At 37.5% G+C, this 17,843-nt stretch overlaps 1 protein-coding gene across 1 annotated transcript in view; it reads left to right on the top strand.

The window, feature by feature from the left end:
* The window catches only part of Slc25a13 (solute carrier family 25 member 13), a 164,519-nt gene that overhangs the window by 47,232 nt on the left and 99,444 nt on the right, over positions 1-17,843 (top strand). Inside the window, exon 4 of the mRNA XM_090333144.1 lies at positions 17,283-17,398. Coding sequence (XP_090189270.1) covers positions 17,283-17,398 — 116 coding nt within the window. The remainder of the gene's footprint in view (positions 1-17,282; positions 17,399-17,843) is intronic.

Genomic DNA, 17,843 nt, shown 5'->3' with positions numbered 1-17,843 from the left:
CTGCCAGTCCTGAGGCTTGAACTCAGAGACTGGGCACTGTTCCTGAGGTTCTTTTTGCTCAAGGTTAGCACTCTACCACTTGTGTTACAGCACCACATTTAGCTTTTTATATTTATGAATTGAACCTAGGGCTTCATGTATGCTAGGCAAGTACTCTACCACTAAGCCACATTCCCAGCCCCATTTTTTTTTAATGTTTGTCCTTTATGTTAATGTTGAAGCTGGGTGCCAGTGGCCCATACCTGTAATCCTAGCTATTCAGGAGGCTAAAATCTGAAGATCACAATTCAAAGCCAGCCTGGGCAGAAAAGTCTAGATGAGACTCTTATCTCCAGTAAACTACTCAAAAAAAAAAAAAGCCACAGTGGTACTGTTGTTCATGTGGTAGCCTTGAACACAAAGAGGCTTAAGGACAGAACCAGAACCAGGCCCCAATTTCAAGTCTCAGGTGTGGTTAAAAAAAATAGCATAGAGTACTTGGAGGTCCTGTGTATTGCTGATGATAGAGGACAAGTTGTAATTGTAAATAGGCTAAAAGTATAGATATATATATATGAAATTATGATATTTCAAAGACAATGCTATTCCATGTTATAAAGGAGTTATTCAATTGGGAATGGAGGATGTAGAAAAAGTATATTGTTTAATTTATCCAATCATATTTACATATATGATCAGTCATATTTATCAGATATTCAGGTTGCACAGTTTATGTGTGTGGTGTTGAGGATCAAACCCAGGGTCCTGGTCATATTGGGCAGGTGATACACTGTCAAACTATCCTGATTCCCATATTTGTTTTTTAGATGAAGAGTCTTGGCTAGTATGGCTGCTACTTTTGCTGTAGCATTCCTCTGGACTACCCTGTGTAAACTATATATTGCCATCCATGCAATGTTTCATTGCCATCTATCTATATATATATCTATATAGTGCTTTATTGAATTTTGAGTATTTAAAGCTATTTTAAATCTGAAATAACTATGTAAGATGATAGACCCAGAAATTAGCTTGATTCTGGTAATCATTTTTTGTTACTGAATTACCTTTTATCCTCTTCCTTCTTAACAAAGGTAAAACAATGTTTTGATTTGAGATGTGATGAGTAGAATTATTTACATTGAATAAAACTTACAAACTTCATCTTCCTTTGTTTGCATTTATTATGACCATATTGATAATTATTAATCTCTTTTTTTTAATTTTATTTTTTAAAAATATCTTTAGTAATTGTGCAAAGCATTTTCTGTTCCACGTGTCAGTTTTTGGATACAATGCCTCTTGACCAATATCACCCTTCTGTCATTCTCCCCATCTTTCTCAGCGGAGAAGTATTATTCTCTGAAACTCGATCTGAGTTCTCATTTGTTACCAGAGATTTCTGTAAATTCAATTTGGAATCAACACGTGTGCACTTTTTCTTTTTTTATGTTCTTAAATACAGAAAATCATAATCTATTTTAAGCTTAATATAAATGATGGAGCACTTGTTTACATGGGTAAAATGACTCTATCTAAGTAGTATATTGAAGTTCTTGTTAATGTTTGCTATTTAATGATACCTAATGATATTCAATGAGGGGTTATGCTAAACTGAAGAGAAAATGTGTTACCCAGGCAACTGCCTCTGGCAGACTAGAGATTCAGGCATATGGCTCTATAGTACACATTATTTCAGCATCTTTAAGCAAAAAGAACCACACATGTAATTGACTGTGAAAAATTACTGCTCAGTTACTGTATTGTATGGTCATAATAGAAGTAAATGAATACGTCATTGTTGTTGGAACAAGTCTGTTGGGAATCACTTGTAGACTCTACCACTTAAGAAGCAAAAAATACAATAAGAGGAAAATAGCTGGTTTAATTAACATGTAAAAATTGGGTTAATTTGAATTCAGCTGGCACAGCAGATATTGTTTGCTTTTGTGTGTGTGTGATATTCTGGCTCAGTCTTGTGTACTTCATCCTGTTTTCATCTTACCCATACCACACATAACTTTAGTTTTGAAAATTGTAAGAACTATTTCAATCATTTAAATTTTGCTTTGACAGAGGGTTTTTTTTTGGTCTTATAACAGTCACATTTAAAGACATTTTTGTATACTTTTCTCCAAACCTTAGAGTTGTCATTCAATGGAAGAAAAACGTTAAAATGTTCCAAACTGATTATGTCCCCTAAAGTGGGATCAGTATAATTTGATTTGATGTGTTTTTAAAAATTTCAGTTTGTTGCTTGTTTTTCTTTATTTTTTCTTTTTTATTAAAGAATTTATTAACATTGATTTTTACATCATATTTCAAATGTCATGTTTTCCTCTTTTTTTTATTAGTGTATACTAATTGGACTATAGGGATATGGTGTGATATTTCCATCTGTGGTCATAATAAACTTTGATCAAACCTATCTTCTCCTTCCCTTTTTAGCAGAAAACCTGATTAGTAGTTCATCATTGTTCCTACTGCTCTTTGTGTGTCCTTTTAGGCATTTATAATTTAGAGTACTGTTTTACTCAATATTGCTTGGCTTCAAAGATTCAGAAAAACCATTGAGAAATGCTCTGTGTCCCACTTAAAAAAATCATTTGCCTCAGCTGAATATTTAAAATGCAGTATGAGCCAGAAACATACATGTACTTGGATACTTTTGAGAAGAAATCTGCAAGAAAAATTTGTGTTCATCAAGGCTTAGATATTCAGAGAGTCTCTTGAATAGTTGGCAGATTCTCCAGTTCTAAATGCTGGGGTAGGGAAGGGGGACACACCTGGAGACTATTCTAGCAAGGCAAGGGCTTGGCAGCCCATATCCTGGCCTTGTGTTCCTGAGTGCTATCTAGTTTGAGAAGTAACCTGTTACTTTAAACAAATTTCTTTACTATTGTAGAAGTGAACTATCGAGGGATTATAATTACATGAGTTAGGTAATGAGTATATTTCCTTTCATACAATGTCTGTTCTGTTAATTTCTCCCACTCCCTCCTTCCTGTCTCCATCCATAAGTGTCGTTCACTTTCATCAGTGTCCAATAAGCTCTACTGCTTCACTTTTTCATCCTTTTTCCCTCAAGTTCTGTACCCTCCCTCCCACCCGTTTGAAGGCACACACTTGAATATACTATACATAATAACTTGCTACTTTATACAGATTATTAGGCCAGTATAAAACAATGCTGATAGATTTGTTCATTTGCTGGCTTTTCAGTGAGGAATTCCTTTCCTGTAGATTTTACCCCCAATCATTCTCTTCATTTACTGCATAGAATAACAAAGAAAGATGTAGGAATAGAGATTAAAAAATATTTTCTGTTTACCTAAATCAGTTTCATACTGGTTTACAGTTACTTTTTCTTTCCTCAGAGTGAGCTTGCTTAATACGTATCATTCCCCCTTCTTTAACAACAATACACAAAACGAATTGTTTGTTTTCTTTTTCGATTTGGTAAATTTTCCCTTTAAAAAAAGGCTTTGGGTCTGGGTGTTGGTGGCTCATGCCTGCAATCCTAGCTACTCAGGAGGTTGAGATCTTAGGATCGTTCAGAGCCCGTCTAGGCAGAAAAGTCTTACCTCCAATTAAGCACTCAAAAACCAGAATTGGTGCTGTGGTTCAACTGGTAGAGCACTAGCCTTGAGTACAAAGAGGTTCAAGGCTAGAGGTTCAGCACCCAGGCCCTGAGTTCATTCCCTACAACCGACAAAAAACAACAACAAAAATTTTGGGGATGGACAGGCATAATGGTTCGCACGTGTAATCCCAGCTGGTTATCAGGAGGAGATGCGAGGACCACTGGGAAGCCAACAGCCAAGTCCAAAGAAAACAAAAGCTTAGTGACCACGTGTAATCTCATCTACTCCAGAAGTAGACAAGAATAGAAGAATAGAGGTTCAAGGCCTGGCAAAAATCTTCAGATCTTTATAAAAAGCAAATAATGCATTAAAAAAGCTTGGAAATGCAAGAGCACTTGCCTGGAATGTGTAAGGCCCTGAGTTCAAACTTCAGTTATATACACATACACACACATACACACAAATCCTTAAAATATGTAATGATGTACAATATTGTGCATATTTGTAATTCTGTTCTCAGTATTGATAATTATATGAAATGGAAACAATATAATATAATTTGATAGATTTCTAGTTTATCTGGAACCTTGGGAATTTGATTTGTGGCTACTGTTTTTTTTAATTGTAATTTTTTTTCTTGGTGTAGTGACACTTAGAAATGGCCAGAATTAGTATTTTTTTATGACCCAAACTTTAAAAGATGTGGAGTTGTAAGGAATGGCAAGGACATGGACACAATTTCCTGAGGTCATCAGAATGGTTATTTAACAGGACAGGGAGGAGTGAATGGGATAGAAAAAGATGTATAGGTGAAAGTCACATTTAGTGTTGGTTAAATAAATTACCAGCACAGTGATGAATTTAACAGTGTTAAATGTGTTCAATCCTCAGCAGAGGAAGAGAAGTTGGAAGTAAAGTAAGAACTCTCTCTTTGAGCCCCCTGGCTGACACTATCAGCTTGGGAAATTTGCGTATTGTTTGGGGGGGGGGTGGTAAAACTGAGGCTTTGGACAGACAGAGCTGGTAGTATCACTGAGTTAAGTGCACAATTTTAAGAACCTGTATATTTATCTTCGTTATGCCAATATGGAGGCGATGATATATAAGCAGATGTGGTATTTACAGGCCAAATTCATGAAAACGATATAGTAAAATTGCTAGTAAAATCTTTAATAGGTTTTTAAAGCCAGGCAGTAGCTTACTTGTTTGAACAATACTCAAATCTGCCAGGTTTCATGGAGCCAGCCAATGGATTTAAATAGACCCTTGGCAAATGCTGTACTGAGATTTGAAGCAGAACTGAGTTGAGCCTATTAACTGATGCAATCCATGGCTACCAAGCCTGTGCCAGAGCCAAGCAGGTATGGAAGGTCTCCCACTGGAAGAACAGCATTGCTGAGTAACAGGCACGTGATAGAATAGATCCTGGAATGGTAGAGGTCACTCAGATACCTTTCCGCCTCATTCCTCATGATTTAGCATATTTAATACAAATATTTATTGACTAGCTCCCTCATCTCTATCTACCTGTGGTGACCTTAGGGGCTCTGTTTCAGATGTCACAGCCCTGCCAGCCATGGGCCTTGGGGTATCCTTGTACAGGCCTGAGTAGCCCTTCAGCTTTTAAAAACTCCTTACAGACCTTGCTTTTTGTGTATATGTGTGCAGTATGTACATGTGTATCTGCCTGTGTGTGAGAACATGCATGCTAGCCTTGGGTCATGAACTCAGGGCCTTAGCACTGTCCCTTAGATTTCTCATGCAAGTCTGGTACTCTAACACTTGAGTCATACCTCGACTTTTGGGGTTTAGGTGGTTAATTGGAGATAAGAGTCTCACAGATTTTTCTACCCAGCCTGGCATATTCAGCCCTATCAGCTGTCTTAGAAATGTTTTCTAGATGTGAACACATCTCCTTTCTCTCTTTTCTATTACAGTTCTGTTTTTGCTGCTGACCCTGTTCTGTTCAGTGTCTTTTTTAAGAGAATGCTAAGGGAGCCATATCACTCTCCTGCATACCCCACAACAATGCTGTTTTCCTGTGTGCCAGGAGTCAAATCCATGTATACTGTACCACCCCTATCCCAGATACATGCTGTCTTCCTGCCCTATGGAATTTGCCAAGGTCTTTCTCTTAGGCACTTACTTCCCGGTGGTGCTTATTCATCTCAGTGGTGTTTTGTTTGCTTTGTTGATCTCTGCAGCTAAGCAGCTCATGTCACTCCCCACTCCTCTGGTGGAGTGTCTTAATTATTTAGCCAGTACTAAGGTTTGAGCTCAGGGCCTCATGTTCTTGCTTGGCTTTCTTGCCCAAGGCTGGTGCTCTGCCACTTCAGTCACATCTCCACTTAATTGAAGTTAAGAGCCTCATTGACTTTTCTTCCCAGGCTGGTTTTGAACTGCAGTCCTCAGATCTCAGTCTCTTGAGTAGCTAGCATTATTGGCATAAGACACCAGTGCCTGGCCTCTGGTTGAAGCTCAGAAACATAATTGCATATTTAGGTCCTTGTTATATAGTGTATGGAATTGGGTATTCTGTTGTGCATTTTTATGCTTATTGTTGGAACAATTATCTAATTCTAGAATTATCTAGAGAATTATCTAGAGAGTGTGGTTCCTTGAGGACACAGATTCTGTCAGTCTTAATGATACCAAATGCTTAGGGAGTAGGGTTGAGGCTATATTCAAACACAGCAAGCACAAGCTAACTTACTTACCTGGCTGCCTGAACAATGGGTATTTGCAAGGCCTTTGGAACAGAAGGAAATGGGCCAGAAAATCCAGAAGTTATTTTGAAATATTAAATCATGGAAGGCAAAGCTCTTTTGGTAAACTAATAATCATCTTCAGTTCTAATTTTTTTTCCCTTAATGCTCTCAGATTCTTGAACCTGGGTGGTCTTGGAACCCTGTTCCTGGAGTTAGATTTTACTTTTATCTCTATCATTAATCCTGGACAATTGCTTGGCTTCTGCTGTGACATATGGAAGAGGGTAATAAGTTATTTTTGGGAAATGCTCTTGTGGTTGGAAACCTTAAGTAAAAGTGGTACATAATTGGATTTTGATATGGTGCATTGTCTACACCCAAACTTCCTGAGATCTAAACAGATCATATCCTTATGTGTGGTTGCTGAAACTACACATTTCCAGTGGAGATGGAAGGTCCACATGGGATTTCAGCCTCCCACAGGAGGAGGAAGATAACTGGAGCTATCCACCTTGGTATAATGAAATACCTAGGATGCTTTGTTTTCCTTCAGTTTTGTCCTCCACCCCTCCCCCCACCCTTGCCCTGTAGCTTTCATTCTGTCTCCATGTCATTGTCCAGGGTTAATTAGGTTCTTGCTGTTTTGTTTTGGATATTTTTTCTTACCCACATAAAAAGAAAAAAAAAACAGAAAGAAGAAAGAAAGTATATATATATATATAGTATATATATATATTTGCATCTATAGAAAAAAAGAATTGCATGTCAGTGGCTCATGAGCTACTAGCTGAGCTCTGAGGATCAAGGTTCACAAAGCTAGCCTGGGCAAATCTGTTTTAGTTAGCCAGTAAAAAGCTGAAGCTGGAGGCACGGCTTAAGTGAAAATCCAGTTAGAGACCCTGTATTCAAGCCCCAGTATTGGCACCAAACAGAACAAAATAAATAAACAAAAACTAAAACAATGAAAAAATACAATATAATAGTGGAAAAATTAGAAAACATACAAGCAAAACACCTTCATATCCTTAAATTCCTGATATTTTAACCACAGAGATATTCTTGGCTGCACTTTGTAATGAATGTTTGACTTTTTTGTGTTATATAAAATGAAATTTTGGTCCATTTTTAAAAATTGGAATCCTCCCCCTCCCTCTCTTTCTGAGGGTGGGTGGGCAGTCTGGATGTTGAAGTAAGTACCTCTTATTTGCTATGCAAGTGTTTTACCACTTGAGTCAAAATTCCCATCCTCAAAATGGAATTGTTTTTCTATATCATTTGTTTCACTGATTTTTAAAATTTAATCCTGTGGAGTTGTTTATAATAGTTTTTTAGTATATTTGTTTGTTCAGTAATATAACTGTTGTATATTTTGTTATCACTTTCTTATTATCTACAGTGCTATACAGCTGTCCCTGTAAAGAAAAGTTTATTATCAATTGTGTTAGGTAATTTTCTAGAAGTGAGATTGTGATGTGGAAAAACAGGATTCCAGCTCATGATTGTCCAGTTGTCTTCTTGAGTTGTATACAACATTCTCATCCCCTTGTTATAGGGCTTATGTTTTATCTTTCTTGCTTAGACCTTCCTAACTCTTCTTAGATCCTACTTCCCCCACGCCCCATAATCTAATCTAGTCTTATCCCTTTCTAATTAATTTTGACACTCCTTGGCCAGAATAAGTATTTTGAAGAACTATGTCACTAAAAACTTAAGATCTTTGATTTTTACCTATGGGCCTCTGTGTCAAGGACCTAAACTCTGTGGGGTTTTTGTTTCTAAACTTCCTTCTCTGGTTCTTGGTTTACCTTTCTAGCCTACCAGTTTTGGTGAGCAGAGATTATATTTCATGGACTCCCCCCCATCTATACTTGATCATATTTTACTCCCAAGACAGAACATGTTATCCCTTTACTGCTTTCATCTTCCCTCTGTGCCAGGACAGTTCTGTTGTTCACCTTTCTCTCAGTAGGATGTTCATCTCCACCTTTCTCTCAGTGTAACAGTTTTATCTTTGTCTTTTTTACCCCAATTCATTATTTCCAGTATTTTTATGTGCCTCACTGCCTTTTCCATAATAACAATAGTTTTCAGTCTGTATTTTCTAATGTATATTAAGTATGACCAGGATAGGAGCTCCTTTGCTAAGTTGAATGAGATAGAAGGATTTAATGCGATGTTATGACTGAGAAGTACCATCTTTCTTTTGGCCTATTTTCCTTCAGTATTTTCTTATGTATGTGTTAGATGTATTATCGTTACACTGCTGTAAACAGCGTATACAAATACAGTCCACTTTTCATCTCTTTCCCATTGGCTCAGTATTTTATAGTAGTATGTAAATCTTGGGTTGTTTTCTTTGGAAGTTAAAGGAGTTGTAAAGTTGCTTCCAGAAGCAGTATAGTTTGAAAAGTGACTTGTCAAAAGTTTCTGGTAACTGAGCAACCTACTGCCCCTAGACTGTGAGCAGTATTGTCCTAAAAAATAGAACAGTATTTGCGTCCATGATGCTGGTCCATGTCCTATTGTTGGTTGCTACAGAAAAATGCTGGAGTCCAATACTTTACCTTACATGATACTTATGGGATTAATCATAATTGTGTGATTATTTTTAAAGGGCATAGAACATTGTCGAAAGAAGTTGCAGGAGTTGGGGGTGGAAAAGGAACTGAGTAAGCTCACCAGTCAGGTCTGAACTTGATTAAGATTAGTCTTTATTGTAACTTATGTTAATACCCATTAAATCTGTAAAGTAAGAATGAACTATGTTTATATGAAAATATAGATGTTTTTAGATATCCTGCCATTAATGATTATAGTACTATATAATTATTCTCATAGCCTTATAGTCAGATTACCTTGAAAATCCAAAATGATCTCAATGAACAGTAATATATTATGATTTTATGGTACAGCTATATACCTCCTACATTGCTTGTATCTAATAGGATTACAGAATTACATACCTTTTTTTGGTATCAGTAAAATGCCTACAATACCAGCATCTTCAATGGCCAGTTATAGTTATGAAATCATAGTAAGATTACTGGAAAAAATTTGTTCACACATATAAAGTCTTCAGATTTTTTTCATATAATTTTGAGAGAGGTAAGATGCGTTTTTTGTTGTAATTTTAAGCTTTTAGTCAGACCAGAAGACCAAAGCAGTGGTGGGGTTTCTTTTCTGGATTATGCCCACTTTGGTGCTCGTATCTTAGCTAACGCTTGTGCAGGAGTCATGTGCTGCTTCCGCACATGGATCTTCCTTTTCCCCAGTGGCAGCATGGTAGGGATGCAGGGTTGTGGCCTCTGACAGCAAGGTGCATGGGGTAAGAAAGTATGGCAACAAGGAAATACATGGTGGCAGCAATAAAACAGTTCTTAGCCTCTGTTTGCTTCAGTTGTGTAGTAGGCTTGCTAGTGAGTTCTTCAATGTTGCCCTCCATCAGGTGTTTCTAAAGAAGACAATCATCTCTATGTGAAATGGTTAGAATCACCCCGGCTTTAATGAACCATTTTAATACTTTGCTTCCAATCTGGCTCCTATATTAATCTCCTTGGGTGCTATAATGAATTACCATAAACTGGGTGGCTTAAGAATAGAGAAATATATTTTCTCCAGTCCAACCGGAAGATGTTTGGCGATTTCTTCCAGGGACCTTGAGAGAAAGTCTGTTCCATGTCTCTTGCCTAGCTTCTGCTGTAATCTTTGGCTCTTCTTGGCTTATAGACATCTCGTCCTGGGGTCCCCAACATGGTGACCCATGCTTGTAATCTTAGCTGCTCAATAGCAGTTGAAGCCTCTCCTGGGCGACACATAAGGCCCTATCTAAAAATGAGCTAAAGCAAAAAGGACTCTTGCCATGGGTCAGGAGATAGTACTGACTTTAAATCTCAGTGCTAGTACCTTTAACATGTTCCAAATTGGTCTCATTTTTACTATAAGTTCCCTCCCTGTTTTTCCAGATTTTCTTTCAAGTCTCTTTCTTTGAGATAGGTATAATCATGGCCTTTGTTATCCAGGTTAGACTTGGGGGCTGTCTATCTTTTTTCTTGCCCTCATTCACTCCTGGTAAGCATATTTGTACTCATTACTATTGGCATTTTGGCCTCTTCTCTATTTTTCTGGGATTTTCTTTCCTTTGTAGGGTCTCACTTTATAGAACTCTGCTACCCTAGATATTCCATTCCCCAACTCATCTTACTTTCTATTTTTTTTTCTGTACTCAACATTTAACTTAATGCCCTGTGCTTTGGAAGAAGGTTCTCTACCACTTGAGCTATATCTACAGTCCCTTTTTTCAGTTGTTGTTATTATTATTGTTATTCTAGTCCTGGGACTGACCTCAAGACATTGTCCTTGAACTTTTTTTTTTCTCAAGGCTAGTGCTCTATCACTTGAGCCATAGCCCTACTCCTAGCTTTGTTGATGATAAGAATCTCCTGGACTTTCCTGCCTGATCTAGCTTCCAACCAGAATGCTCAGATCTCAGCCTCTTGAGTAGCTAGGATTACTGGTGCTTGGCTATAATGGTCTTTTTTGAAATAGATTTTCAGTTTGCCTGGGCTCTGATGCTCCTTCTTAACCTTTTCCATGTTGCTGGGGTTGATAGATTTGTGTCACTGTGCCCAGCCATTGTACTTCTTCTATTCTTGGGATAACAAATGCATACCACTTTTGACTGTGATGGAGTCTCATGAACTTCTTTTTTCATGAAATAGAATTATAAGCTTGAGTCATCATGCATAGTTAACTTTCTTTTTCTTTCTTTGTTTTGGCCAGTCTTGGGCTTGAGCCTAGGGCCTGAGCACTGTCCTTGGACTTTCTCAAGGCTAGAGCTCTACTACTTGAGCCTAAGCAACATTTCCGGCTTTTTTCTATGTATGTGGTACCAAGGAATCGAACCTGGGTCTTCATGCATGCTAGGCAAGCACTTTAACCACTAGGCCAAACTCCTGGCCCTCTTTATCTTTTTAAAAAATTAATTTTATTTGAAATTAAAAAAATAATGGTAACATGTATATAAGTAAGTCAAAGAGTACATTTGCTTTTGGACAGTATCACCTTTTCACTTGCCTCTCCCAGTTTTACCCTCACATCCTTACCCACAAGTTGTTTTAAGCACAGTGTCCAGTGAGTGCCATGACTGCATTTGTTTACTCCATGTCTTCCCAATTTCTGTGCTTCTCCTTACACTCCCAAAGACATATCGATAAACAAGACAAAAAGACAAAAACAAAGACAGAAGAAACAGAAAAAAAATACCTCTTAGAATGAGGCAGATATCAAGGAAAGCAATTCCTTTTGCAGTAGTCTCAAAGAATGTAAAGTACTTAGGAATTAACCTAACTAAGGATGTAAAGTACTTTCATGATGAAAACTTTAAAACCCTGAAAAAGGAAATTAAAGCAGATCTGAAGATGTAGAAAAACCTCCCGTGCTCTTGGATTGGAAGAATTTACATCATGAAAATGGCAATCCTGCCAAGGGCTATCTACAAATTCAATGCAATACCCATCAATATTCCAATGTCATTCTTTAAGGAAAAAGAAGAAACAATACAAAATTTCATATGGAATAATAAAAAAACCCATATAGCAAAAACAGTCCTTAGCAGAAAGAACAGTGCTGGAGGAATATAAGTACCAAACTTTAGACTCTATTATAGAGCTATAGTAACCAAAACAGCTTGGTACTGGCACAAGAACATGCCTGAGGACCAATGGAATAGAACTGAAGGCCCAGAAATCAACCCTCAGACTTATGGCCACCTAATCTTTGATAAGGAAGCCCCCCCCCAAAAAAAACCCCACAAAACAAAGCAAAAAACCAGGATGGAAGAAAGACAGCCTCTTCAACAAGTGGTGCTGTCAGAATTGTTTAAGAACCTGCAGAAAACTAAAGTTGGATCCTTCTATGTCACCTTGCACCAGGATTAATTCCAAATGGATCAAAGATACCCAGAAAACTTTTCAAGAAGGAATAGGATATACATTAGGTCTCTTTGGCACAGGTCGAAACTTTTTTTAATAAAGACCCAGAGACACAACAAATTCAAGAAAGTTTGGTTAAATGGGACTGCATTAAACTGCAGAGCTTCTGTATGGCAAAGGACATAGCATTAACCATACAACAGACAAAGACCTCATATCTAAAATATATCTACAACTCAAAACATTGAATCTTTCCAAACTAATCTTCAAAAAAACAACTATCTCATTAAAAGGTGGGCTAAAGACTTAAAGAGAGACTTCTCTGAAGAAGAAATAAGAATGACCTATAGACACATGAAGAAATGCTCCACCCCTCTGGCCATACAAGAAATTCAATCAAAACAACTTTGAGATTCCACCTCACTCCAGGTAGAATGGCCATTATCAAGAAATCTAATAACAGATGCTGGCAGGGATTTGCCCAGGAGAGCTGGCTATTACACTGTTGGTGGGAGTGTAAACTAGTTCACCACTGTGGAAAGCAGTATGGTGATTCCCCAAAGACTAAATGTAGAGCTCCCCTATGATCCAGCAATTCCTCTCCTTCGCATTTACCCAATGTCCAGAAACAAGGACATACTAAAGTCACTAGCACAACAATGTTTATTGTAGCACTATTTACCATAGTGATGATATGGAACCAACCTTGTTGCCCTTCGGTAGATGATTGGATCAAGAAGATGTGGTACTTATACACAATAGAATTCTATGTTGTCATCACAAACAATGACATTGTCCTATTTGTAAGGAAATGGAAAGACTTGGAAAAAATCCTATTAAGTGAAGTAAGCCAGACCCAAAGGAACATAGCCTCAACGGTTTTCCTCATTCTAATAATTAGTACACATCTAGAACTCTCCTAGCAGAGGATTATAGTAACTCAAAACTTATGAACTTAAGGTCATGTAGGATGAGACTAAATGAAAGGATCTCTAGGGTATGGAAACTAGAGCTCTATAATGTGTGACTGTTGTTCTTAATGTACTATGTTATTTTTCTTCTCTTTTGTTGCCCATTGGTTATTCTCGTATTGTTAGCATATCTGACTTTGTTACCTGGTATATTTTATATACGTTTATTTGTTCATCTGAAATAGGAAAGGGAAGGCGGGATATTAAGATAATTGATAGGTTGTGGGGGGAGGGAAATGGGGCCCAAAACATGAGAATGGGTATCAATGTGTGAGAAGTAATGCACCTACTACCTGGTAATGTTATCTGTAACCCTTCTATACATTACCCTGACAATACAAAGTTGAGAAATATCGCTTGCTTCCATTTCCTCTTTTGTATGGTCATATGCATATAATCATTGTTCCTTTCTGTTCCTCTCCTAAGCGGTCTTCCTTTGATCTCACTGTGTGTGAATGCCTAGAGACCTGTATAATTTATTATGACCTAGTGTATTTTAGATCTAACTTCTGCATAGGCCATTGTCTTTTAGAGCTTGGCTTACCTCACTTAACATGATTTGTTTAAGGATTATGCATTTCTATACAAATGACAGTATTTCTTTCTAATAGCTGTGTAAAATACCATTGTAGATATCACAATTTTTTGGATTTGCTCATCTATTTAGGTCATTTGGGATGTTTCTACAACTTTAGGTCAGCAGTGAACATGAGTATGGAAGTGTCTTGACTTGTAACATTCTGGGTAGATGACTAAGGGTAGTATTGCTGGGTTATAGGGAAAATCTAGGTTTGTTTTTCTGAAGAACTTCCAGAATGATGTTCAAAGTGGTTATATTAGTTTATAGCCTCACCAGCATTTGTTATTTGAATTCACAATATTGGCCAATTTCGGATATAAAATCTCAAGAGTTGTTTTGATTTGCATTTTCCTTATGTCCAGGGACGTCCTTCTCCTCCTCCTCTTTCTCCGTCCTCTTCCTCTTCCTCTTCCTCCTCCTCTTCCTCTTCCTCTTCCTCCTCCTCCTCTTCCTCTTCCTCCTCCTCCTCCTCCTCCTCCTCCTCCTCCTCCTCCTCCTCCTCCTCCTCCTCCTTCTTCCTTTTTTCTTTTTTTGCCATTCCTGTGACTTCTCAAACTCAGGTCCTGGGCACTGGGCTTTCTTAAGGCTCACAGCACAACTTCTGTGTGTGTGGTACTATGGAATCGAATCCAGGGCTTCATGCATGTTAGGCAAGCACTATACCACTATGTCACACTCCCAGGTGCTGTTCTTACCTCTTCTTCTGAAAAGTTTCTCCTTTGCTCCTTTGCCCATTTAGTAATTGTTTTAGTAGCTTTGAGAGGGGTTATTTTGTTGAGCTCCTTGTATGTTTTGGATATTAGGTTTTTGTCGGATGGATTGCTGTTAAAGATCTCCTCCCAGTCTGTTGATTATCTTTCTAGTTTAGCAACTATGTCCTTTGCTGTGTAGAAACTTTAGTTTGTTGTAATCCTATTTCTCTCAGACTCTTCAAATTGTTTCTGCCTATTCCTGTGAGTTCTAGCTTTTCTTCTACTCCCTCCTTCAGTAGTTTTGAAGTTTCAGGTCTAACATTGAGGTCTTTGATCCACTTTAAATTGATATTAGTATATAGTGATAAATGGATTGACTTTCAGTTTTCTGCATATTGATATCTAGTTTTCTCAAATAATTGAAGAGGCTATCTTTTTCCCACTGTTCCTTTGGCTCCCTTATCAAATATCAGCTAGCTGTAAGTATATAGTTTTGTTTCTGGGTCTTATAGTCTGTTCTATTGATCTTCGGATCTATTTTTGTGCCAATACTAAGCTGTTTTCGTTATTATGGATCTGTGGCAGAACTTGAGGTCTAGGGCTGTGATAGTACTCACATTACTTTTTTGGGGGTGTGTAGAATTGCTTTGACTATTCGAGGTCTTTTGTTGTTCCATATGAACTTTTGGGTTGTTTTCTCTATCTCAGTAAAGAACTTCATTAGTATTTTGATGGTGATCACATCAAAGATGTTGGTCATGTTCTTGCAGCTTCAGTTTTTTCAAATGTAAAGTGAAGAGATTGAAGTAGAGGATCTCTAAGATCTATTAATCTTTAAAAGTAACTGCTTTAGGGGGGTGGGTGGGACAGGGAAATGGGGACAGAAACATGAAAAGGGAAATCAATGTGTGAGAAGTAATGCACTTTCTATCTGGCGAATATAACTGTAACTCCTCTATACATTACAATAAAAAAATGAAAAAAACAAAACAAAAAACTAACCACTTAAGCTTCATGCCTCCATGAAATCTTCCCCAGTTCTGCTTCTGGAGAAAATAAATCACTCATGAAAGGGTATCAATGTATGGGAATTAATGCACCATCTATCTGGCAAATATGTAACCCTTCTATTAATTACAATAAAAAATATATGAAAAAAAGAAAAGAAAATAAATCACCCCTTCTTTTGTAACCCTTAGTACCTTCTTTTACTTTTTTTTTTTCTTCTACATTTACCTGGTTCTGTGTGGTTATGTATGCTTTGACTGTCTCACCTCTCTTTAACACAGAGGAAGAGCTTTGAGTTTAGTGTTGGTCCTATGGCTTTAACTCAGGCCTGGGTGCTATCCCTGAGCTCTTTTGCTCAAGGCTAGTGCTCTACCACTTTGAGCCAGAGCACCACATGCAGTTTTCTGATGGTTAATTGGAAATAAGAATCACATGGGGTTTCCTCCTTGGGCTGGCTTTGAACCACAATCCTCAACTCTCAGCCTCTTAAACAGCCAGTATTAGAAAAGTACCCCTAATAAATTTGTCTCTTTTTTTTGTCTGTACTAATACTAGGGCTTGAACCTAGGAAATCTTTTATGGGCCTGTTTCCTCTCTGAAACTTAAAGCAAAATACTATCATGTTATGACCTTCCTCAGTAATTGTCACTCACTCCTAGAAAGCAAGGATCACATCCTTTTCTCTGGTCCTCTATTTCTAATCTCATTTCACAATGTTCTCTGTTACACTCTGTGGTGTAGACAAAATCAGTTACTTGCTATTTCCTTATATATTCCTTTGGTTTCTTGTGCTTTAAATGGCTTCCTGCCTCGTTCACAACTGACATTTAAAAAAAAATCTAGTCCATGTTGGCTTGGAATTTTCTAGCCTCAGCCCCTTAAATGTTGTGAGTCCAGGTGTGCACCGCTACACCTGGTTGAATTCTACACATTCTGTAAGGACCACCTTCAATTCTATTTCTACTACTAAGGCTTTTGGTTACTTTTTTCTAGAAATTTGCTATCATTAGTCTTTGTCTTCAGATATGACTCCTTTTTACTGTTTCTAGTTCTAGTGCCTCACCTGGCTAGAAGCCCCTGAGGTAATATTTTGTGCTCAATTTATTTGTAATTCCTTCTAGTCTTCCTAGTTCAATTCCATTCTGGTCAGTAGATGTCAATAATGAATGATTATCTGTGAATGATTTTTACATAGTATAGGTACCAGTGAATAACAGCTGCCCTTGTTCTGCTTTTATTCAGTCACTACTTAATCTAAAATATCTGAAAGCCATTGTGCATGGCTGTATTGTAAGCTACTCAGGAAGCTGAGAGCTGAGGATTGAGATTCAAAGCCAGCCTGGTCAGAAAAGTCTGTGAGACTGTCATTTCTAATTAACTATCCCAAAGCCAGAAGTGCAGGTATGGATCAAATTGTAGAGTACTAGCCTTAAACCAAAAAGCTAGAGAGCTTCCAGGCCCTGCATTAAAGCCTCATTACTGGCACCAAATAAATAAGTAAACATATAAAAATACATAAACAAGTATCTGAACTGTAATTACAGAATCTAACAAATGCCTGAGCAAAGATGGCAGTCTACAACATGAATGACACTGGAAAATACAGTGTTGTTTTAATCGGAGTATCTTTAGTGGTTTGCTGTGTGGCCAAACTTGTCATGTCCCTTAGATTCTGTGCATGTTTTTTTTTTTTATTCCACTATAACAGGAAATGCTAAGTTTTCATAACCATATTTAACACTGAATTTTACTTTTTTGACAATGACATTTTTAGATTTGCCATGCTTATTTGTATGTGCTTTTCTGATTTTGTCTTTATTTTATTTACAGATTAATATCTTTTCAAGAATTCGTTGCATTTGAATCTGTCCTGTGTGCCCCAGATGCTTTGTTTATGGTGGCCTTTCAGCTGTTTGACAAAGCTGGCAAAGGAGAAGTTACTTTTGGTAAGGAGTTGGGAGTACGTGCATATCTGTGCAAAGGTAGACTGGTATGATCCTTCCTTTTTAAAAATGGAATAAATAATCTGTTTAAAAGTTAGCGTATTCTTTTTAATTTTTTTTTCTTGGTACCAGTTCCAAGGCTTGAATTTAAGTCCTTGCATTCTTGATTGGCTGTTTCACTCAAGACTGGCATTCTGCTACTGGAGCCACATTTCCACTTTGGGTATTTATTTGGTTAATTAGAGATTAGACTCTCATGGACTTTTCTGCCTGGCTTGCTTTGAAATATAATCCTCAGATCTCAGCCTCTTGGTTAGCTAGGATTACAAGCATGAGCCACCAGCATCCAGCAGCATATTTGTTTAAAAAAATGTATCTTGATGTTTGGGATCCAGTTCTTGTAAGTATTTGGCTTAGTTTTGTTACTCTGATTTAGCTTCAGCATGGT

The sequence above is a fragment of the Megascapheus bottae genome, chromosome 5 (assembly GCF_031878675.1).
Source record: "Megascapheus bottae isolate mThoBot1 chromosome 5, mThoBot2.hap1, whole genome shotgun sequence".
NCBI lineage: Eukaryota > Metazoa > Chordata > Mammalia > Rodentia > Geomyidae > Megascapheus > Megascapheus bottae.
This window is presented reverse-complemented; position numbering and strand designations above follow the sequence as displayed.